Genomic DNA, 25588 nt, shown 5'->3' with positions numbered 1-25588 from the left:
ACGACCCCCTCACCCCTCCCCGCCAAGACGCCCCCTCGCCCCTCCCCTCCTAGACTCCTGCCTCACCCCTCCCCTCCAAATCTCCCCCATATCCCATCCCTTTCAAATCCCTCCCCTTGCCCCTTCCCTCCCAAACTTCCCCCTCACCCCTCCCCTTCAAATCTCCCCACCCTCATTGCTTCTCAATTTCCCCCCTCTCACTCCCCCTCCTCAAAGCGTCCTCCCCGCTTCTTCCCCCTTCAAACTCTCACCTCCATCTCCCCCAACCTTCTGCCTCGCTCTTCCCCCTCCTCAAATAACACCTCATTGTGGCTCACCCAATCACCATCAAACCTTTTGTCCGCCCCATCCTTCCCTTTCTCCGAGCTATTCTGAAATCTCTGACACACCTTCAACAGCTCTCCCTACCTCTTCCACCTCTTCCACATCTTACCCTACCCCTCCTCCCCCCTGTTCTGTATCTGATGCTCCCCCTTCCTCTTCATTAACGGTATGGACCTCAAACATCCGGGGCCTTCGTTCAAACTTAACTGATCTCTCCATACAGGTTGCTTCTGTCAAACCAGACGTGATCTGCTTAACAGAAACTTTCCTCCTTTATGATGTCTCTGATTCCATAGTATCTCTCCCGGGCTACTCCCTCCTCCGGTATGATAGACCTGAGCCTCGTCCTGGAGGCGGGGTTGCTATCTTTATCAAAAACTCTCTTCCTCACTCGCCCTGCACTGCACTCTCTCCACCTCACCCCCAGGAATACCTCTGGCTACGGCTTCCCCTTCGCTCCCACCTCTTGTTCATATGTGTGTTGTACCGTCCACCAAACAGTGATGACTCCATCTACATCTCGCTGTCTGATGATATGGACCAACTTCTATCTACTCATCCCAACTCTCTCTTCCTCATATGTGGTGATTTCAACTGTCATCATGCCAGTTGGCTGGGTGTGGGTACCTCTCTCACCAGCCATGGCTCCTCAGCAAAGGACTTCTGCGACTCACTGGGACTGACACAATCTGTCAATTTCCCGACCAGGATCTCAGTCAACGGAACATCTTCTCTTCTGGACTTGGTTATGACTAACTTCCCTGAAAATGTCTGCTGCTCTTCTTCTGCTCCGATCGGATCATCTGATCATGTCCTTGTTAAAGTGGACATCTCTCTGACCATCCTCAGGGAGCCTGCTCAGCGTCGACGAGTCTGGCATTTCACTCAGGCCAACTGGCACGGTCTTCAAGCAGCCATCAATCATCTGGACTGGTCTCCCATCTCTACCACCTCTGACATCAACTCATCCTGGGAATTCTTCCAAAGTAAATTGCTCTCTCTCATGCACAGATTTATCCCATCTCGTCTTCAGTTGTCATACCCTTCCTCCCGTCCATGGTACACGGAATCTTGTGGTGAGGCTGTTGCCCAGAAACAACTTGCCTTCGTCTCCTGGAAAGCAAATCCAACGGAAGGAAATCTCATTTCCTTTCACAAAGCCCGAAACAAGTGTGTGTCCACCCTCAGGAGAGCCAGGAAACAATATCTCTCCGTTCTCAAGACCGAACTCTCTTATCTGTCTCCCTCTTCCAAATCCTGGTGGCGTCTGGTCAAATCCGTTTCTGGTGTTTGTTCCCCCTCCATCCCCTCCCTTACCTCAAACGGCTACACAGCTGACTCCGCACGTGAAAAAGCTGAATGCCTCAACTCTGTGTTTGCCTCTAAATCTTGTGTCCCAAACCCATCCCTCTCTGTACCCACCATACCCAGTCGTACCCTGCTGCTCCTGGACTCCGTGTCCTTTCCTCCTGACAAGGTGGAAAAGTTTCTGTCAACCCTCGACTCTGATTCTGCAACTGGACCCGACGGCATCAGCCCACGGGTCCTAAAATCCTGCTCTGCTGCTCTATCTCACCCTCTCTCTGTTCTCTTCACCCTCTCTTTTGCTCAAGGTCAACTGCCATCTGCTTGGAAATCAGCCAACATCACCGCTTTGCACAAAAAAGGTGCAAAAACAGATCCTAGCAACTACAGACCAATCAGCCTTCTCCCAATTATCAGCAAAGTCATGGAATCCATCATTGCTTCGGATATGAAATCTTTCCTCTTCTCCAATGGCTTGATCTCTGATCATCAATTTGGTTTCAGACCAGGTCACTCTACTCTGGACATGCTGCTTCTGCTGTCTCAACAATGGATGGAGGTCCTCAATGCCAAACAGGAAATTAGAGCTGTCTCCCTCGACATATCACGTGCCTTCGACACGGTCTGGCACCCCGCTCTGCTCACCAAACTCTCCTCCTTTGGTATCCATGGAAATCTCCACGCATGGCTGGCGGACTTCCTCTCTAGTCGTCGTCAACGTGTGGCCCTGAATGGGTTTCTCTCATCTCCTCTTCCTGTTCAGGCTGGAGTTCCCCAAGGCAGTGTTCTGGGCCCCGTGCTTTTTCTGGTCTTCATCAATGATCTCTCTGACTCTCTCGAAAATCCTCTCTATCTCTTTGCTGATGACTCCACTCTCTGCCGCTCCATTCCTCTTCCCTCAGATCGGCAGTCTGCTGCTTCCTCACTCTCTGAAGACCTGGACAAAATCACAGACTGGTCAAACAAGTGGAACATGTCTTTCAATCCTGACAAATCTCACATTCTTACTATGTCTCTCCGAAAAGATCGACTGGACAACCCTCCCATCTACTTTCTCAACAATCCTCTCCAAGAAGTTCTGTCGCTCAAGATTTTGGGTCTCACTATCTGCCATGATCTTTCTTGGGAAAACCACATTTCCAAGCTGGCCTCCAAAGCCAGTCGCCGACTGGGCATCCTCCGTCGTGCGAAGTCCTTCCTCGGCACACCTGAGCTCCTCACCACATACAAGGCTTTCATCCGCAGCTCAATGGAATACTGTTCTCCCCTATGGGCCGGTGCTCCTGCCTCACACCTAGCTCGGCTTCACGCTGTTGAAACCAAAGCTTTCAGAATTATTGGAATCTCCCGCGATGAAGCTATCTCTGAGGGCCTTTCACTCACTCACCGCAGGCAGGTAGGTGGTCTTTCTGTCTTCTACCGACTCCTCTCCGGCCTTGCACCCCCAGCTCTCTCTGTGCTCTGTCCCCCAAATATTCCTACAGGTCGCACAAGATCTGCCAGCAACTCTCTGATGGTTAAACTGCCGAAATCTCGGCTCTCTGCTCACCTTCACTCTTTCATTCCTCTTTTCTCCCGCCTCTGGAACAAACTCCCTCACTCCCTTCAATCCCACTCCTCCCTCCAGGTCTTTAAAACAGCTGTTCACCACCATCTCTTATCTTCCCCCATCCAAAACCTTGATCTTTTCTACCCCCGCTAATTCACCCCAGATCCACCTTGTTTGAAATTCCACCTTCTTTCCTGGAAGTCCTGGCAGTGTCCATATGTTTTATAACTCTCCCACCGCCCCCTTACCACGCCCCCCCCCCCCCCCAAAGCCCTCGCCCTCTCTCAGATCTCTCGATGTCTCCATGTCTCTCGGTCCCTGCTCTCAAATGTTGTGTTTGTGTCCTTCCCCCTCTCTCCCCATCTTGTCTACCGCTCCCTATGTTATATGTTTTATGTGTCGGTTTGTCTTTCTGTGTGATTAATGTTCGCTCTTTCACGAGCCTCGACCTTGTATACAAAAAAAAAAAAAAAAAAAAAAGAAAAAAAAAAAAAAAAAAAGCCAGTCTCAGGGGTTCGGCGGAGGTCCTCCGAAACGCATTGCAATTTTTTTTTTTGTATCAATTTTGAATCTATGTGTAATTACGCTTATTATTAATATTATTATTATTTTGCTATGTATGTTACGAACGAATGGAAATGTTATTTGTAATTGTATTGCCATCCATTTCATGGTTTCTCTGGTCCGTGTTTAAGATAAGTTGTGTTCACACTGACTGTAGTAAGTTGAATCAATGAGCAACTTGCTAATTATTCTGTTGATGGTGCTTACTTACTTACTTACTGGATTTTGGACTTTGCAGGTGTTCGGAAATTCCAGTGAATAGCCTCGATTAGCCGTGTGCCATGCGTCATTGGTCGCGCCTTATAGTCCATGGGCCAGGGCAGATGTCGGTACCACATGGGGGCACAAAGGCTCACTATATTTTTTGGAAAGAACATTGGCTGGGGCATATATTTTGATATGATATCCATTCCAAATTGGTAGCTTCATAGTATTTTGGAGGGAAAATGTGTATTTTGGGGGCAAAATCCAGTTTTTCGGGAAAAAAAACCCAAAAGAAAACTTGTGACAGGAAATTACTTTTGAAAGTTGAAATTAATAACTATCAACAGTGTTGATTTTTTCAGGTTGTTTACATTACGGTTTTTCTCTGGTTGCCATGGAAACGGCCATTTTGGGGAAAAAAAGGTGTTTTTTACACTATTTTCTAAAAAATTCATATCTCCATAACAATTCAATATATTTGAATAGTTTCAGCTGAAATTAATTCCTTAGACCCCAAGGTAGTTTTTTAGTAACATATAAGCATAAGACCACATCAAAATAGGGAATTTTTGTGGTAGGAGAATATCATTTTTTTTGGAATTTTCAAAAAAATCCTAAAAATAATGAAAAAATGAAAAATCAATACATTCATAGTTTTTACACACATTGATCAATACATGTATATCATCACAAAACAAAGAAAATATGCATTCTAGACATCCAAATCATGTCCTTGTTGCTATGGAAATATTTGTTTTGCATAATGCGACATTTCTTGCAATACATCAGTTAAGGATAAGTTATCACCGTTATTGCAGTCTGCTTATTTCCCAGCTATTTTACATGCTTGAATACAATTGATCTGGAACCAATGGTCTAACTAGCCATTGTTGCATCATTTGAAAGTCCCCAGAGTTACATATACCACTTTAAGAGACTGGTTGCCAGTAACAGAATGGGTGAAATCTTAATGTAATATATGTTGACAACATTCATCACTTCTCAATTGCAAATGTGCTAAAATATCTCATTTTGCTATGAAAAACATCAGCTTTACTGATACATGTTAATAGTTAGTTCAATTGTGTTAAATTGCCAAAATTCACATGGTCACAGTTTGACTGTGGTTTACATTTAAGAATCACTGTCATCATCACTATCCTCACTATATACATCTGTTTGCTTGTCGTCCACAGTTTCCTCAAACTGGTTGTCACATTTTTGGTTTTTGCACATTTGGGTACATTTCAAGCCATTCGTAATGCATGGGCAATTCGATGCATCACATAAACGAACACAATTACAGTTCATCAGTTCCAAGACTGCTGATGGTGCTGGCAGACCAGTCATCCATAGAATCTCTAGGCCCCCATTGTCACCTATGGTCCAGCCGCAATCACTAGGTCGAGGAACTTCGGGTATACACTGGAGCGAGCAACGCCATACATATGCCAGCTTGGTAGTTTGCCCGTTGAGCATGCTGGAATAGGCAATCCTTGCATGGAGGTAACTGTTCGGATTCCGTGTTGCCCCTCTTTGCACAGAAGAGCTGATAACGACACTCATTCACGTCTGTCAATCCAGTTGATACATACAGATTGCATGTGAAGGCTTCAAGTTTCTGCATAAGTCCCTCGGATACCTGCCAAGACTGACCTAACTCGTTGAAGCACTCTCGGTAGGCTACCACTGACTTAGTTAGTTTTAATCCACGAAGTTTTCCTCTGCCAGCAAAAGCACTGACTGAATCGCAGCCTGTAAAGGCATGCAAACCTATCAAAGCTGTGCACAACTCCTCACCAAGGCTGCTTGCAACTTTGCCTATGTCAATGTATGTTCGACGGGTTTTTGTGCTAATTCTCTGATACAATATTGGGCAACGAATACTGTAGAAGAAGGCAATGCTGATCACAAGAATGTCTGTGTCTTCAGCAGTTATGATGACGGCTTTATATCCATTCATTGCTGCATTTGCGGCATGCAGGAGGACTCGCGTGTCTGCTTCCTCTTGTGTACACAACATCGTATTGTCTTCTTCCCATTTGTTTATTGTCAGCTTATAGCAATGTTCCTCACATGTTACATAAAGAACCTTGGTGCCCAATCTGCCCCTGTGCTCTGGTCTCCTCCATTCTTCAATAATGAACTTGTTCAGGCAAGATTTGTTCTGAGGAGTCTGCAATAATTTTCTCCACTGTTTAATCTTGTGTCCTCTGGTTATATTCTTGAACTGCAGGCCCTCTTCCGCCCCACGGCTAGATCTTTCAGCATTCTTTATCGACTCATCACGGTAGACATCAAACACGATATCAATCCTCTGGCTGTTGGTGCCCTCATGAAGTGCTAATGTGAGACAACTTTCTGCAAGCTCTGCAAATGTTTGATTGTCCCCTTTCAATCGCTGAACCAAACTCATTCCATCAATGATAGTAGCGGATGGCTGTGGGATGGTTTCAGCAGCATCGATATCCTTTACCAATGCTTTGGCAAGAGCTGATTTGTTGGTTTTTCTCAATGAACCATCCGGTGTCGCCAGGGACCATGGAACGGGGCCAAGTGGGTGCGCGAGTACTTGCTGAAGATTTAACTCTCGGCTCTGAGCTGCAAGAATCATGTGTGCAAACAATTGCTTGTCAGCTCGTAGGATTATTTCCTTCCCATTTGATTGTGTCACACGTTTCTTCTTGGTCATATCTGAGAATGTTTTCAGTTTCTGTTTGACAAGTTTGCTGTGGAAGGTCTGAGTGGGGGGGATCAGCCTCCAGACGATTCTTCTTGAAGTTGTTGTATGCTTCAACACCAATAGCATATGCCTTTTTTAAGTAATCAGTGATGTCTGTGGTGGCAAGCCGTCCAGTAGAAATGCTTACAAGTTCTGACTGATCACCACTCATAGGAGTAGTGTATATAATGTTGCTTCTGGGACACTTTCATTTTCCCATTGACTTTCATGTTAATTTTCCTCTTAACCTCATTGCCCATTAACACCTCTATTTCTCCCACCCTCATCTTTATGAACCTTTTGTCTATATCCTTAATGTTGTTCATTAGACCACTCAAACACTACAAATATTTGTTTTCTCTTATAGACCTATAATCCTTCTTCTACATATCATCTGGCAGATTTTATCTTTGACCCACTCAAACATCGACCCATTCACTTCCATGTTAATTTTCTTCTCACCTCTTTACGAACCTTTTAGCCTTTTGACACTCAAACAATGATTCCCCCTTGGTCTTATGGTACTCTTACTATCAATGATCCCGAGTAGACCACTCAAACATTGATCCTACAAATATTTGTTTATGCGTGGGAAATAATTTAATTCTCTTGCCACTCCCTTCACCATCTAATATATTAACAAAAAAGATGTTTGAGTTCGGTTCTTTATTAAGATATTTTAACTGAGCTAAGATAAAATGGTAAACCTCCCTCAATGTTCTTGTTTGAGCTCCTCCAGTGCCACATACCATTTTAAAATTAAAGTATATATTTTCCTGACAACCATCAAAGTTTTCCGTCCACTCAAAAATATTTCCATCTTTTTTACCCAATTCACCGGTATTTAAATTAATTCTCTTATTTGTTTTGTAAATGTTTTTACCAGTTGTCTTTTCAATTATACCTATTTGATATTTTTCACATTCGTTATGTTTACCATTTATATACCAAGGTTGATTACACCTCCACTCTTTAGTCTGGTTGGTACTTGGTTCTATCATTTATATAATAGTAAAAAGGCGGCGGTAGCCCGTTAAAATCCCTAACCCCCCCTTTTTTAACTTATCACTTATAAACTTATATAACCATAAGGGAGACTATCAATTCCATTTTCTAAAATAAACCTCTTATCATCAAAAGCCCATCCCTGGTGTTGGGCTAGTGGCTAGGGTGCCGGCTTAGGATCCTAGGATCCTGGGTTCGAATCCCGGTCGATTGCTGAATTAACGCCAGGGGGGTTGACTCAGCCTGTCATCCTTCCGAGGTCGGCTAATTGAGTACCAGTTCACTGGTAATTCCCTGCTTGTCGTTAAAGGCGGCAAAAAGGGTTGGCGTCAGGAAGGGCATCCGGCCGTAAAACATTGCTTCAAAAAGGGGACCGAAAAACAACAACAACCACGGTTCCCGAAAAAGGCCAACCCCCGCTTTGCGGGGAAAAATGGCCTCTAAAGGTGGGTTTTTTTTTTAAATCATCAAAAGCCCCCAATGCTTTCTTATTCACCTCTTCTGAATATAATTTATGTTTATAACTTCTTATTCCATTAATCTTTCTAAACTCTTCTTTCTTTGTTGTTAAACAGTTATAATAATCCTTAAAGTTTATTGTTTCTTTAATAACATTTTTCTTTACACCTTTTAACTTCTTATCAGTTTTTTCAACGTTATTCACAATGTATTTATAAGCATAAGCCTTAGACCTCAATCCCACAAATTCACTCATGACATTTCCTCCTAATTCATCCTTAAACTTTCCAATCACCTTTTTATTTTTAGAAGAGAACAACTCACTCTCTGGACTGTAATTACGAGTGTCATAGATATTGTTACGGTCCGCGGTTAAGGATGTTGTTTGCCGAGCGGAGGCGCCGCGGCCGAACAGTTTTTCCCCGACTAAACCCGATTCACCCAGACGTTGGCCGTATCGCGCCACAGCTATTCAATCAGGGAAAAGACAAAGACGACGGATGTGAAGAAAAGGAATAAAAAGACGAAACAAAGGTTGAAAATACTACTAAATTTATTTACTATTTACAGGCTCAAAATAACCAAGGAAAAGGAAAGATAAGAAAATAATATACAGAAGCTTTTAGAGACACAGGGAAAAATACTAGCTTATACAGACTTAATTACCTACCCAGGACAGAACAAACAAAACAAACACGTACGCAAATGGGGAACTTGCAGGCAGGAATGGCTGGAAGGAGAGGAAAGTCCAATGGGTCCGGCAGCATGATCCGCGCGTTGGGCAGCCGCCGTTTCTTCGCGGCCCTGCTCCAAACTGCCGTCCAGGCCCCAAACGGCTGTCGAGTCTTGTTGCTGCTGTAGACGCTGCTGCTGGCGAGCAAGGTGACGAATAGCAGGCTTTGTGCTTCTCTGGATGATCTTCTGCTTTTGGACCTCACAACTCAGCTCTTGTCATAGCGCATCTCTCTTCTCAGCTCATCTGCCCTTGCACCTCACCACGCAGCTCAGCTCAGCCTTGGACCTTTTTGCAACTCTCTCTGGTCACTCTTGCGTGCGCGCTTTTATCACGCCTCCGGCGATTAAGCCGCCGGCCTTCAGGACACGCCCATCGGTGTGCTCACCTCGGCCATGGTTGGTCGCGCGACCCTCTGGCTCTGCCCTTGATGACGACGGGCGGGCACTCCTTTCTTCCCCGACCCTGCCTCGTGGCCAATGGCGGCTTTGGAGGGGATGTAATTGCCAAATTGAGGCTTGGCCATTACGAAAGGGGAAATGGAGGTTTTTGGGAATGGGAATGAAGGGAATCTATCTCTTTTACTTGGTGCAATGGAGTGTCATGTTACTGGAAGACAAGGCCTTACTCTAAAACACATAATAAAGATATAAGCTACTGAACAAGGGTCTTATAGTGTCCTGCAATGTGGTGTTTCATGGAATTAACTACCGGGACGCCCTTTTTACCTTTACACAACTCTGGAGGCAGGAGGGGCCATATCCAACCAATGTTACACAACAATTTACCACAATACAATACACACAATCAAAAAAATGCAATCCTCATATCCGCAACAATATTAATGTCCTTTTTCATGTCTGAATAAACATCATCAGTATTAATTTGTAAAATAAAACTATCTGTATCCATATAAAGTAGATTAACATCATTTTGATATTTATTCCTCAAGTTATTATAAAAGTAATCATACATTAATGACTTTGATAAATCAAGAATTGATGTTCCAATATAAATAGGTTTGTCCATTTCAATACTCTCTTTAATCAAATGGATCGCACAAAAGTTCTCAGTGAAGACCTCAGCTCTAGTAAAACTCGGTCTATTAATGAATTTTGATGCTTGTTTCCAAGATGTTGATAGTCTGATATTTTGTCTTTTCCTCACATTTTCCATGGTCTTACCAAAGACCACATTATTCATCAATTTATAAAAGTCTTTCTCAAAATCTGTTTTTGACTCTGTTCTTCTTTGTGTATTAAAATCAATGTACCCCTTTAACCAATGACTTTGATTGAACTTTAGAACCCTATGAATCTTCTCTACTCTTAGACCTTTTGATAAATATTGTCGCAAATTTCTTTGGTGTAGAACATAATTTTTCTTGTCATATAATGTAGTAAGTAATTTTTCTTTTGATTCACCTATATTAAATGATTGTTGATAATCACTTAACCACTCCTTCTTTGGACTTTCCTTTTCACAAGCAAATGGGAGATCTTTGTGTAGGTTATGAAGTTCCTCTGGATATTTCAAATCGACCTCAAAATAATAACCAACCTTTGAATCATCCAATTCTTTTTGTGTAGAGATACATACATCTTGTAAAACCTTTTTGTAATCTTTTTCCTTTACCCATCTAAGTTTTCCATAAGGAAGAGCCTGAGACATTGCCCAGCGATACAGGTTGTTTGCATCATAATACATCAAGTAGGAGCTCTCTACCGATGGATCATAATTTGGAATGTACTTGTTATTTGCTTTAGTATATCTCTTTGAACAGACTTGTGAAATTCCTCCTCTCTTTGCCTTTTCAATCATCAAAAGCATATCAACATCGGTTATTAAATCCAAAGCTTGTTTTGTCATTTTCAACATCGCGCTCCAAGCCAATCCAGGAGCAGTGTAATAGTGAGCAGGATCCAATCCATATCCAGAATGACAGATTGTTCTGAAAGCCTCAAACACATCAGCCAACAAAAGCACATCAGTTTTGAGGTACAAATCGTGATACTCACCAAGATTCTTAATGTTATATTTTTTCCAAACATTTTGTGCGTGTACATAATCTTTATCAGATATATGACTATTATTTAATTTGTTATAGAAATTTTCTTTTAAAGGAAGTTGTGTTTCATTGAATCTCTCAAATGAGTCCATATACTCATAGGGGTAAATTCCCTTTTGTGTTAGTAAATCTTTATCTGAAAAATACTCTGAAAGACATGGAAACTCTTTTAGATTTTGAACCAAGTTAGCCAATGGACTTGCCATGAATTTAAATGTATCAAGAAATCTAATATGAGTAATAGGAGATGTGTGAATTGTTTTTGTGAATGAAATGTATTTCTGATCCGTGTTTGGAATTGCTGAGATACTTCCAGAAGTCTTTGAGAGTTCCTTGATAAATAGATGTGTATCATAATGAGCGTTGTTATGAAGAAAAACAGGAATGAAAGAGGGGAGTTGATAATTAATATTACAACTTTGATGAGCCTCTATATTTACCAGTGAGATGACAATGGTCTCTAACCTTTAGACCTTTACCAATTTACTTCTCACAAATATGACAGGCAGCCTTTGGCTGTCTAAATTCTCTTTTTTCTTTACTTGTTAAGGACATTGGTTTATTGGTTTCTCTCATTATAGTGCAGCGGCATAGCAAAAATTTAAGAAGAATTGTGCATTTTGTGATGGAAGCACCAAATTTGGCACAATGATAGAATGTTATATTTAGAACATTTTCAGATATGGAACCACTTTGAAATTCACCCAAGGTCGCCGCCATATTGGATTTCAAAATGGCGGCTTTAAAAATCTGTAACCCTTAGGGGTGGTGGCGGAAACAAATCCTACAGGCACAATTATTGCCCCATTCACCCTATATCTTTTCTAACATCAGTAGACACATTACAGCGGCGATTCTGAGCTCAAGGGAACATCTAGGGGTCTGGGGAGTGAAAAATTTGAAAATTTCGGCCAAAAATACCCCTAAAAGAGGTCATTTGGTGTCAAATTTCAGGGGGGGTCGTGTATTGTCCTGTAGATAAAACATGCTGGTCCGTTGATTAACCCCTAATTAAACGACTTTTTTGTTTGTTTGCTCCATCCAGGTTTCAATCATGTCGAAGCAGTTCAAGTTAGTTCATGTTACCAAGCATGTAACTTCAACGTCAAAGACGCCACTGGACTGGGAACTCTGTGTTCTGTGTCAAGTTGATATAGGAGAGTCCCTACAGTGTCCTGCTGTCACGAAAAGAACTGATGCAGGTGCTGGATACAAGACACTTGAAGACAATCTATCAGCATTCAATAAACTAGGCAAGCTGCCACAAGACGTGGACTTGCAACGACTGGATGAAGGCCAAGGGATAGCTGCCACTCTAGCTGCCCACCAAGCCAAGTGGCACAAGTCATGCAGGGTGAAATATAACACTACCAAGCTACAGCGGGTACAGAAGAGAAGTCATCCAGAGGGAAGCCCTATCCCCAGTACAATCACAGATAAGTACAAGCTTACTAGGTCTCAGGCAGCTTGTGTTGATAGCATATGCGACAATTTGTGCTTCTTCTGCCAGCAAGAGCTTGGTTTGGAGTTTCATCAAGCAGCGACATTGGAACTAGATAAACACGTTCGCAAGGCTGCAGAGTTTCTTCAGGATACCACTTTGTTAGCCCAACTGAGTGCTGGGGACATGGTCGCAAGAGAGGCCAAGTACCATAAGAAATGTTTGACATCCCTATACAACCGCGTGAGGGCAGCAAAAAAGCTTGCTGAGCAAAGCCAGAGCACGGTAGATGTCATTTCAGCAATAGTCCTTGCTGAACTGGTAACGTACATAGAGGAAACTGCTAAAGAAGAAGACACTGCTCCTGTATTCAAGATGGCAGACCTCACCAAGCTCTACACAATGAGAATGGAACAGTTCGGAGTTGTGCTGGAAACACGAGTCCATACAACCAGACTCAAGGAGCGTATCCTGGCACACTTCCCTGATCTGCAGGAGCACAGGCAGGGAAGAGATGTCCTGCTGGTGTTTCAGGAAGACATTGGCAGTGCATTAGCCAAGGCATGTCAACATGATATTGACAGTGATGTTGTGCACCTGGCACGAGCTGCAGGGATTATAAGGAAGGATATGTTCCAGTCATCTCAGCCTTTCAATGGGTCCTTCTCAAACAAATGTCAAGAAGAGTCTATGCCACAACTGCTGCTGACAATGGTCTCCATGATTTTAGAGGGTGCAGGCATCAAAGATCAGGCATGTCAGTCATCGGCATCAGCGTCTGTGACAATAGCTCAACTTCTCAAATACAACAGTGTGAAGCATGAGAGGAGAGGTGCAGGCACAGACGTACGACACAGCATTAGTCAAGAGACTCCTTTGCCAATATATCTTGGCTTGATGCTTCAAGCCCATACGAGAAAGAGGGAACTGGTTGACACATTATCTGGACTAGGGATCAGCATTGCCTATGATAGAGTGCTACGGATCTCTGCAGAGCTGGGGAACGGGGTCTGTCAGCGCTTTCGGGCGGAGAAGGTGGTCTGTCCCCCAAAGCTCCGCGGTGGAGTGTTCACCACATCAGCTGTGGATAATATAGACCACAATCCCAGTTCCACGACAGCACACGACTCCTTCCACGGAACTGGTATTTCATTGATACAACATCCAGACTATGACAATCAAGGCACAGACCGAGGTATTGTCATCATCGGGGGTGTCTCAAATGTCAAGACTGTGGAGGACCTTCCACGGTATTACACAGATGTACAACCAGTTAGTTCACTTGCCAAAAGCCACTCTGTACCAGCTGGAACCCAGGCGTCGCTGCAGAGGAATCCTGCACAAGCTGAACTGGATAAAGAGAAGAGGTGGCTCCAGACTGTGAAGGATGCATGTGACAGTGGTGACACACAGAATCCAGGAAACATTTATTGGGCTGCACATCACGCAGAGAACCAATCGGCCAAGGATACTGGTATCACAGTCACACCCACTGCCTTGCTTCCCCTCTTCCATGACCAAGCCCACTCAGTGCCAATGATCCGCCATGCCATGGATGTCGTGAAAGCAGCGATCAATGAGCTAAACCCTGGACAGATACCCGTCGTCACACTGGACCAACCACTTTATGCGATCGCCAAGCAGGTGCAATGGAACTGGCCAGACACACATGGTGAAGATCTCTTTGTGGTCATGCTGGGTGGTCTACACACAGAGATGGCAGCTTTGAAGACAGCAGGAGACTGGCTGCAAGACAGCGGTTGGACACAGGCATTGGTTCAGGCAGAGATAGCAACAGCTGGCACAGCAGACTCCTTCTTGCGTGCAGCTCACGTCAGCCGTACAAGACGCGCCCACCAAGTAACTGTTGCTGCCCTACACATACTGCAGCATCGTGCATATGACATATACAACGAAAGAGCAACTGCAAGAGATGAGGAACCATTGGAGTTCGAGGCATGGTGTGACCAGAGAGCAGCGGCATGTCCACAGTTTCAGTACTGGGCCACTGTACTTAACCTGGAGCTCTGTATACTCCTCTACATACGTTCACTGAGAGAGTCCAACTTCACGCTGTACATGGACACCCTACCAGAGCTAGCTGCATGGTTCGCTGCATTGGACCATATCCACTATGCTCGCTGGTTACCAGTCCACATCAGGGACATGGTTGGCATTGCAGAGAAACACCCAGATGTTGCTGCCAAGTTCCATGCGGGGCACTTCACATCCAAGAAGACTAGGCATGCTTTCTCCGCCATCTCCCTAGACCAGGCTCATGAACAAAACAATGCCACGGTCAAAGGCGATGGCGGGGCAGTGGGCCTAACTGAAAATCCAAGTGCCCTTTGACGGTGGATGGTGGCTGGCCCCGAAGTTGCTCGGGTCATCACAGAATTTGAGACCTCACAGCAACTGCGCCAAAGGGGAGAGCACACCCACCACCATGAGCAAACCGACAGTGTGCAGAAGTTCGTCCAAGATGTCCGTGCACTGACAACAGTCATTGAAGAGATGGGCAGCCCCTTTGAAGAAGAAAGCACAGATTTGCTGGTCCTGGGCACACTGGAGATCTTGGGCCCAGCTGTTGTAGATACTGTGCGTACAGCTGTACAGATTGGGAGAGATCAGTTCCATTCATTTGAGAAGGAACGTCTGGCAGACAGATCCAAGCCACTCAATGATGTCATCAAACGCAACAAACTCCCGTTGTTTTCATCCATCAAGGTCAAAGCTGCCCAGAAGAGCAAACAACAAGTAGCCTCTGCAAAGAGTGATTCAGAGCTCTTCTCCAGACTATACATCGCATGCCAAACCAGAGATGGGGGTCTCGAGCAGTTCTTCAAACATGAGAACAGCGCACATCCGCCAGCACTCTCGCAAAATGGACAGCTCCGCTTTGGTTCCAAAGCTGACTTGTTGCAGCCCTTAGAACAGCTTGTCGAAACAAAGTCGGACCCACCACAAGTATCTTCTGTGATCCTCGATGGAGCTGTAATAGTTCAAATGCTGAGCCCAGGCCAGACCAAAACATTTCTTGACTATGCCACAAAAGTATTCGTTCCATACATTATGTCACAGCTTCAACATCGATCTCGTCTCGATCTAGTGTGGGACCGCTATGCAAAGTCAGGCAGCCTGAAGGCAACTGCAAGGACCAACAGAGGCAAGGGAATACGCAGACGTGTCACTGGCTCTGCCCTCCTACCAGGCAACTGGCACAGTTTCCTCCGTGTCGACGAGAACAAGGAGGAACTCTTCAGCTTTCTGTCTAAGCAGGTCACGGAGTCCATCGATGTGCCAGACAAACAGCTGATTGCTACTGACGGTGAACAGGTAATGTGCATGATGTATGTTAGTGTGTGTTAGTGAAAGTGTGTGTATGTGTCTGGGTGGTGAGAGTGGGTGCGTGCCTGCTTGTGTGTTTGAGAGTGTGTGTACAATCTTCTGTGGTTTCAGTACATATTATACAATGTATTATTGATTTATGCTGTTGTAGAGTAAATTCTTACCCACATATGTGTATTCTTTTCATATAATTTAATTTTGATTATATAATCCCGATTTGTATTATCTATTCGGAATAATATTTTGTATTGTATATATAATCTTTAGCTGTCCACGGTACACTCCCTCAAATTGTTAAGAAAGGCCTATTGGCCATAGTGTTCTTGAATTGCTTTTTTCTTTCCTGGCATCTTGGGGGAGTGTACATGAACAGGCTACTGTTATATGTACAATGTCATATTGTATGATTTCATGTGTTTGATGCCAAGTAAATAACAATAATAATAATAATAATAATAATAATAATTGCCCTGTATTTATGTACTTGAAATAATGTACTGAAATAAATTAATAAATGTTATGCAGATTCATGTCAGGTTTTATTCGTGACCACCTACACCAAAGGAATTCACATTTAATTTACATCACGGTATTGTTCATGCTTACACCAACAGGTCATTGCTGTACCACCATGTGCAGACACAGCCGCTTTGGCCCCGTGCAATCACGAGGAAGCAGACACGCGCATGATGCTCCACGCAGCAGCTGCTATGAAATCTGGACACCGCAGAGTACTCATCCGCACCGTGGACACAGATGTGGTGGTTCTCGCTGTGTGGATGGCCCAGGAGCTTAATGAGGTAGTGGACGAACTCTGGTTAGCGCTTGGAACCGGAAAGAACTTCCGCTACATAGCAGCACACGAGCTGTCTGCTACCCTGGGACCAGACAAAGCCAAGGCACTGCCAATCTTCCATGCAATCACAGGGTGTGATACCGTCTCGAGCTTTGCAGGTCGTGGCAAGAAAACAGCATGGGCAGTATGGGAAACTTTTCCAGAAGTGACCAATGCATTCCTGGACCTGGCATCTGCACCAAGTGAGATCTCTGAGGATACACTGGCAACCCTGGAGAGATACGTAGTGCTTCTGTACGACCGCACATGCACATGTTCTGAGGTGAATCTGGCAAGAAAGAAACTCTTTGCAAAGAAATCTCGATCCATTGAAGCAATACCTCCAACACAGGCCGCCCTAGTACAACACGTGAAGAGAGCAACTTACCAGGGTGGACATTGTTGGGGACAGTCTCTTGTCCCACACTGCTATCTCCCATCACCATGCGACTGGGGGTGGGTGGACAATGCCGGACAGTTCGATCCTCTGTGGACAACACTACCAGAAGCTGCCAAATCCTGCTATGAACTCATCTGTTGTGGGTGCGAAAACGGTTGCAGTGGGAGATGCAAGTGCAAGAAAGCGGCTCTGAAATGCACAGCACTGTGTGCCTGTGATGGTGACTGCTCACATTGAGTTGGAACTGTGACACTTGGCATGACTTGATGCAATACGCTCGCTAGTTCTCTTGCTGAACGTGTGTATACAATGTACGTAATATGGGATTATCAGTTGCTTATGTGCATTAAAACATATTTCAATACAACCATTCAATTCATTGACCTCAGAAATGTACATCTACACACCAGAATCAAGTATCTAGCTGGCATAGAACCAGAGATATCGGTCAGCAGATTTTAGGAAGCCGCCATCTTGGAATCCAATATGGCGTCAGTAAATCAACTTCTAAGTAGAACCATTCAATTCCTTGACCTCAAGTTTGTACATCCAGACACTAAAATCAAGGCTGTAGCTGGTATAGAACCAGAAATATTTGTAATTAAAGATTTTTAAGCCGCCATTTTGAAATCCAATATGGCGGCCACATTGGGGTGAATTCCAAAGTGGTTCCATATCTGAAAATGTTCTCCATATAATATTCTATCATTCTGCCAAATTTGGTGCTTCCATCACAAAATGCACAATTGGTTTGCTATGCCGCTGCACTATTATCTTGGTTAATCGAACACAGTCTTTTTCTAGTCGTTTCACAAACTCCTCTGGGGTATTTGAGCCTCTATACATCTCTAACTTGTTATATTTATCACAAACGGATGATTTGATATAATAACAAAAACCACAAGGAGTATGTTTTTGATATATATTTGTGTATGATTCTTTTGGATCTGGAGAAGCAGTATCAATTTTTTCTAAAATACTTTCAAAATCAGCATATATAACAAATGGATGTTTTATTGTTTTCTTTTCATCTTTGAATGTGATCTTTGAGCCTTTTTTAGCCATGTTGATTACCGTTGATTTATGTTCACCACAATAATTTGAATGTTTATCTAATCTTTCTTGTGTATGGAAGAAGTTAAGACAACGCATACAAATATATATTTTATTTGTTCTTTTACATACTTGTGGTTTTATTAATTTTGTAATATCTTTGATGTATGTATAATGTGAATTTTCATCTGAATTAAAATATAGAAGATTAATATGAGTTTGTTTACAATTGTCAGAAAGCTTTAAAACCTGAATGTTGTTTGTTTCTGTTAGACCATAAACATTAACTGATAAATTATTCAACTTTTCAAATTTAGGAATATCATTTAAAGTCATCGGAAACTTTAGATCTTTCGTATTTAATGTATTCTCCTATTTTTTATAATGAGATACTCTTTCATCATGAAAATGTGGAGGATGTAAGTGTGCTAGAATAGACCAGAGAAAACATTTATTGTCTTTATTTTTGATATTGATAACTGCTTTTCTATTTTTGATAACACTGGGTAAATCAATGTAAGAAGAAGCTTTTAGAGGATCTGATTTAAGAATACTAGGGCATGCCCGTACTATATCTATATCTAAAATTATATCCCCCCCCTCTATTTACATGAAATGGTTTGGTCCAAAGCGAACGGCTTGCGAGTGGTGACAATCCCCCCCCTCTATTTACATGCAATGGTTTGGTCCAAAGCGAACGGCTTCCGGAGTTTGGTAAAGAAATCGCCATCGCGTGCACAAACGCGCAGGAAAGCGAATGAATCGCAAATTCGTTTTTATTAGTTGTAAAACATAGTTTAACGCCAACATAGTTTGCAAACGTGAAATAAATGAATACGCTCTCAAATGTGCCATCCGAGGCAGAGTGTGCCCGCCACGTTCGGCACACGCGATCGTTCGCTGCTCTCTGATTGGTTGAATCGTTTTTTGGACATAGCTCGGTAAGTAATTGTCCGATTAATATGAAACCTTGAAAAGGCACATCCTCGGGTCCCCAGCAATATACCTGGTAAGTTAAAAGTATATCGGACCCGTGGTTGTCGAGAAACAGCGGTCACAGACAAACAGACGTACAGACGTACAGACGTACAAACGTACAAACGTACAGACAGAGATTACTGGAATTATAGATAGATGAATGTCTATGTAAATAATTTTTCCTATATTGAATCCACTTCCTACGATTGAATTATCCACATCTTGCTCTTGTTTAATAAGTTCATCATAGACTCCTGATGTTTTAAAATATTGATATGAAGATATAAAGTGTGGCTCAGTTCTCATGTATGGTGTATCTATAACTCCTTCGTCCTTTGTCATTTCTAATTTTACTCCCATATAAAATTTAAGTGGTTTCATTTCTTTTAGTGTTTTTTCAATCAACGTTTGAACAGCAGGTTTAACTATTTCTACAGCATCAACTATAGACTCTGGTTCAGGAGGTTTGAAGTTAAAGACTTATTTTAATATGTCCTTTGAATGCACCATCAGAGTTTTTAGTTGTGATAAAATTTGATAAATGTTGATTTGTTTTAAGATGGATTTCGAAGCCTTTCTTGAGGATATTTTTATTACAGGCAGAACAGTGTTTTGTTTCCTTCTGAATAGGAGATAGTAGGTGAAGTAGATTAAATGTGTGTTTGTTAGTTTTAAGGTGTCTTTTGTATTGTTTATATTCTTGTTCACAAACGTCGCAATACGTTGCTTTGATCATATTTATATAGCAAAATTATACTTAAAGTAAAACACCTTTTTAGAGGCTTTTTTAAAGATGAAACTGTGCTTAAAGTAAAACACTTATAGAAGAAAGTGCCTTTTTACAGGCTTTTTATATATGAAACTATACTTAAACGAAAACACTTTTTCACTCAGAATCATCTGAGTCATAACTATCACATGAATACTCAGAATCATACTCAGAGTCATCAATAAAGCTACTCTCATAACTATCATTTGAGCACAAACTATTAGCATCATAACTATCATTTGAGTTCAATGAAATACTATCATCACCATCGTCCGAGTTCAATGAAATGCTATCATCACTATCGTCCGAGTTCAATAAAATAGTAAAATCTTCACTGCTGTAATGACTCATATTTAATTAGCAGGAAAAACATTCCCATCAATATCTATATACTTTCTTTCATTAACAGATTCAATCTCTACATTTTTAATATCAAAAGTTATCTTTAAATAATCTCTAACTATCTATCATAGAACGAAATGACATTTCACCAGAAATATTAACATCATTCATTTTACTAAGATCTACACCCTTTGGATTATTAAAGTAAATACAAATTTCTCCACGAGTATTGTTGATGGTCTTATCATTCTTTTTCGAAGTATCACGATCGATCACTTTTTCAAGCTTTGAAGAAATTGCCAGGAGTAGAGGAGAAACTTTTGTTAGATTTACTTTAATGGATGTCTTTCCAGGTATAGTTAGAGCTCTTCCTTTAAATGAAATAGAGGGGCTCATGTTATTTTTCATAACTGGTTTTACCCAAAAATTTCCATATTTATCTTTGTTCAATTTAACATCTTTGACATATTTTTCTATATCTTTCACCGAAGTAGAGATTGATTGAAATTTGTCTTTTGTGCTTTGAAACATTGTATTTATTAATGAATAAACTTGCGTTTAGTTTAAGTAAAAATTTACCATATAAATATGATAAGTTCTGAAGGATATTTAGAATTTCCAGACTCTCCATATGATAAATTAGAGAATTGTCCGGCTTGTGATAGAATCTGGCTTAATAATGAGGGTTCATATAAACAATGTATTTTCTGTGATTTAATTTTAATTAATGATAATAAAAAATATAAAAATATATATAACTCTTTTAAATTAGAACCAAAAATGAATTACTTTACAAGATTAATAAGAGAGATGAATGTTAAGTATTGTGATGATAATACACCATTTCTTTCAAGGGAAGAGACTATTTGTATTGAGGAAATGTATAAGGGTTTAATGATATTTATTATTCAAAATAATTTTAATGGCAATGTTAATACAAGATACTATATAAATAAAATAATGAATTATTTTGAAATTAAACCCAAACTCAGGATAAAATATAGAGTTTCTAAAATAGCTCAAAAAAGTTAGATGACTTGTTTTCCAAATATATAAATGAATGATTTTTTACCCGTTTGGGAAAATAAGATAAAATTTAATAACCATAAAAACATTCCAAATTCATTGAGATGTCTAATAGTTGGTTCAAGTGGATGTGGAAAAACCTGTTTACTTTTAAAGATGCTCCTTGGTCCTAATTTTTTAGATTATGATAATTTAATAATTTTTACGAAGTCAAGTTTTCAACCCGAGTATCAACTACTATCACAAGGTTTTAATGCGGGTCTTAAAAAGGAAGACATTATCGGTTTATTTAAACTTCAAAACAAACTAAATGATTATAATATTGAAGATATAATACAATTATTTTGTGATACACAGAAATCAAAATCGAAACCAAAACCCATAACTTGTATTCTCAGTGATAATACGGATGATATACCTTCACCTCAAGATTTAAATAAATCAAAAAATAACCTCGTCATCTTTGATGATTGTGTTAATGAGAGAAACCAAACAGTAATGGACAGCTACTATACAAGAGGGAGACATTCTTCTTGTAATTGTATTTATCTTAGTCAGTCATATTTTCAACTCCCTCGACGCTCAATAAGAAACAATGCCAATACTTTTATTTTATTTAAGTTAAATTCAATAGATGTAAATAATTTTTGGAGAGATAATTGCTCTACGTTATGTAGTAAAAAAGAATTTGAAAATTATATGAAACACACGATTGGAAAATATAAATATATTGTTGTGAAACAAGATGAGATATTAAAGGATGTATTTTTATTTTAAACATAATTACATATATAAATGATAACTATTATTATTAATCTTGTGGGTAAATCTGCTTCAGGAAAGAACTTTCATAAATCTAAACTCTTGAAAAGTAAAAATGAAAAGATTGTAAGTTTTAAAAAAAAACACCCTATGATTCGTTTTGTGAGTACTACAACCAGAGCAAAGCGACCAGGAGAAGTAGAAGGGAAAGATTATTACTACATTTCAATGGAGGAACATATGCGATTGAGGAACGAAGGTCAAATATTTGAGGAGGTCTCTCTTGGTTCTACAAAATATTCACATTGTAAGAGTGAGTTAAATAAAGTAAAATCTAATGGTCTTGGGATTTTAGAAACTAATCCTGAAGGAATGAGACAAATTATTAAACAATTGTGTGGTGATGGAGTTAAGATTTTATCATTCGGTTTTGATATCGATGAGTAGACTCAACGCAAACGTATGAAAAGCAGAGATACAAGTAGTAGTGAAGAAGAAATAACAACTCGTATTAATACCAATAAAGAATTTGATGAAATATTTAAAGAAAAGGATTTATTTCAACACATTTACTATAATGATGAAGAAAAGGAAAATTTTCCCATTGACCTTTACAATTCATTAAATGATATTTTTCAATACTAAATGAATGCCGAAGAAAGAGCAAGAAAGTTTAAGGAACATCAACAATTAGTTTCAAAAGTTGTTAAACAACAGGAAGGGATAAAGAAGAAACGGAGACAAAAACTGACTGGCGAAGAAGTCTTTGAAAGAAAACAAGAGAAATTCTTTAAACCACTTTTGAAAACTCAACACTCACCTACAGTTCCCACAGTAGAATTTACTCCAAAAAAACTTCAAATGATCAAAGATTTTAGTCAAATGACAGAGCAAGAACTTGGAGAATTACAATATGATGATGAAGGATTATTTCGGAAACTTGAGGAGGTAAATCAACCACCTAATTATGTTGTGGAAGCTCTTCAAAACAATGAATATTCGGCGGGTTCAAAAACCAGAGCAGGTCTCATTCCAACAGAAGAACCAGCACAGTTCCATCTTGTGAAAGAAAAGTTATTGATATTTAATGATAAATTGGTGTTCTTAAGTTCTGCTCAACTAAATGTTGAATTAACTCCAAGATTAATGTTTCTTCTAACAAACTCCGGATTCAGCGGTTCAAAATATTTTGAGGAACCACTTGATATGGAAAGAGAGGAAGATAGGGTATATATTGATTTACTAAATGCACTTGATTATAGAGTTTCTGTTGCTGGTAAAAGTAAGAAGAATGAGAAGGAGAAACATATTATTGATGCTTTAAGTAAGCTTGGTTCGGGTGTTAGCTTTCTTCCAAATGACCCATTACAATTAGTTAATAGGTTATTATTGTTGTTAGGTAGTAAGAAGGCTGGAAACAACAATTGTTTTAATGAAGCATCCGCCATTTTAGATCAGTTGATGAATATGAAAATAATTAATAAATGTCAATACAAAGATATTTTATTAGATATTAAATAAGATGAGAAGCACAATTCTTAGTTTTAATTTCACAACGAGTGATTACACAGCTTCATTCCCTTACCCACTACAACTTGACCCCCTTGTCTCATATGAGGCTTCTTTATTGTCGATGGAAACTTATAATACACTTTTTAATATCACAGAGAAAAACAACAAGTTTAGTTATAATCCAGGAAGTGAATATAAAACTATAACCGTTTCACCCGGAGCTTACGAGATTTCTCAAATATCTTCTGAAGTCTCTCGCCTTATGAAAGAAAAAGGTGATGAACCAAAAAATATGGTAATAGATATTCAAAAACACACTTCAAAATCAACTATTAAACTTAAAAATAATTATAAAGTTGATTTCACGATTGAAAATTCGTTTAGAGAGCTATTGGGTTTCTCTTCAAAAAAGATTGAAAATAACGGGACGTTTTACAGTGATAATGTCATTCAAATATCCTCCGGTATAAATTCAGTATTAATTCATTGTGATTTGATTGATGGTGCTTATAACGATGGAATAAGAACAAATACAATATTTTCATTCAGTGCATACTCAACCCCGATTGGTTATAAATTTAATATGGAACCAAAAAATCTTGTCTATTTACCTGTGTCAGGAAAAACCATATACAGAGTAAATTTTAGGATAACCGACCAAGATAATCGTATGATATCCTTTAATGATGAAATTATATCCATCAGAATTCACCTACGTGAAGTTTTTCAATAAATAAATAATGGTTATTGTGAGAAAACACGACTTGGGAAAATATAAAATAATTACAGGGGAGGGCATGTACCTTTCACCATACTATAAGGGTGAAGGTATGTTTCTTGGGAGAGGATACTATAAACCTAAGAGACAACGAGGTGTAGGTCATCAATTTCGAAATAAAGGAGATGGGATAATTGATACTCTAATGGGTATTGGTTCAACCATCCTTAAACATAAAGACCTAATTGGTTCAACTGCTTCTGCCGTGGGTTCAGTTTCAGGTGCTATAAAGAGTATAAAAGATGCTCAAAAGGAGTCTCATAAATTACAAGCAATCAACGAAATAAAAAAAGGTAAAACTCAACTATCTTCACAAGAACGACAAAAAATCATTAAAATACTTGGGTCAGGGTTTCAACAATTTTAATGCTATATAAATACAAGTATGGAAGCGATTGATAGAGTATCTATGATTTGGATGATACAATTATCATTTCAAACTCCACTAAAAAGGAAGACTATTTCAAGGTAAATGCTATAACAGGAACAGACTGGAATTCAAATGGAACAAAAAGTTTTGAAAAAAATAATCAACAAACTTACTTGAATATAGCTGATAGTTTCTTGCTGTGTAAATTTAAATTCACTAAGGCTGCGAATAATACTAATGCTACACTCGTAAATGATTTCTTCTGGAAAATGTTTGATAGTGTCCGCCTGTATATTGGAACACAGGAGGTTGAAGCGGTTGATTATGTCTCTGCTACATCTGAAATGATGAAATTTACACTATATTCGTTTAGTGATAGAATGGGTAGAGGAGCTGTTGAAGGTTTTATTCCTGATATGTCAACGGGTACAAACACAGACCCTGGTTATAGTCAAAGGAAGGCAATGTATAATGATGAAACAAAAGCAGAGAATAGTTTTACCGTAGCAGTACCTCTTAAAGGTATATTTGGATTTTGTGATTATGATAAAGTTTTGTATGGGATTAAAATTAGATTTCAACTACAAAGGAATGATAATGTAAATAGACTGCTTTTTGGGGCTCAAAATGCTTTTGGTGATAATAATAAATTTGTTATTAATGATTTGTGTTGGTATATTAGTGAATATACTCCTAATCTTAAAACGGAAGAGATGTTAAATAGAAGACTTAACTCAAAGAAACCACTAAATGTATCATACCTTAAAAGAAGATGTCAACACGTTAAACTGGAACACACAACCTACACTTGGAATTTAGGTGTTCTTCAAGGAAAGCCACGATACCTATGGCTCATTTTTAAGAAACCAGATGGAGATGAAGGTACTGATAAGAATAATGCGCTGAGTGAGAATGCTAAGGTGAAACAACTTCGGGTTTCTCTTGATGGCACATTTTATCTGCGAGATAGATTGGAAATTGATTGGGAAAAAAATGATTATGCGGAAGCCTACAAGTCTTACCAAAAGGTGTGTGAAAGCA

At 40.2% G+C, this 25588-nt stretch overlaps 2 protein-coding genes across 3 annotated transcripts in view; one reads left to right on the top strand and one right to left on the bottom strand.

The window, feature by feature from the left end:
* The window catches only part of SMC6 (structural maintenance of chromosomes 6), a 203192-nt gene that overhangs the window by 71742 nt on the left and 105862 nt on the right, over positions 1-25588 (bottom strand). The gene's annotated exons all lie outside the window — the stretch shown is intronic.
* LOC144890972 (uncharacterized) lies at positions 14889-17282 on the top strand. Its single transcript, XM_078772858.1, has 2 exons — positions 14889-15710; positions 16337-17282. The coding sequence occupies exons 1-2, from the start codon at positions 14889-14891 to the stop codon at positions 17192-17194; spliced, it is 1680 nt and encodes a 559-aa protein (XP_078628984.1). The 3' UTR covers positions 17195-17282.

Source organism: Myxine glutinosa, chromosome 2, assembly GCF_964187855.1.
Source record: "Myxine glutinosa chromosome 2, kmMyxGlut1.1, whole genome shotgun sequence".
NCBI lineage: Eukaryota > Metazoa > Chordata > Myxini > Myxiniformes > Myxinidae > Myxine > Myxine glutinosa.
Note: the sequence above shows the minus strand (reverse complement) of the source record. Positions and strands in the feature narration are given on the sequence as shown.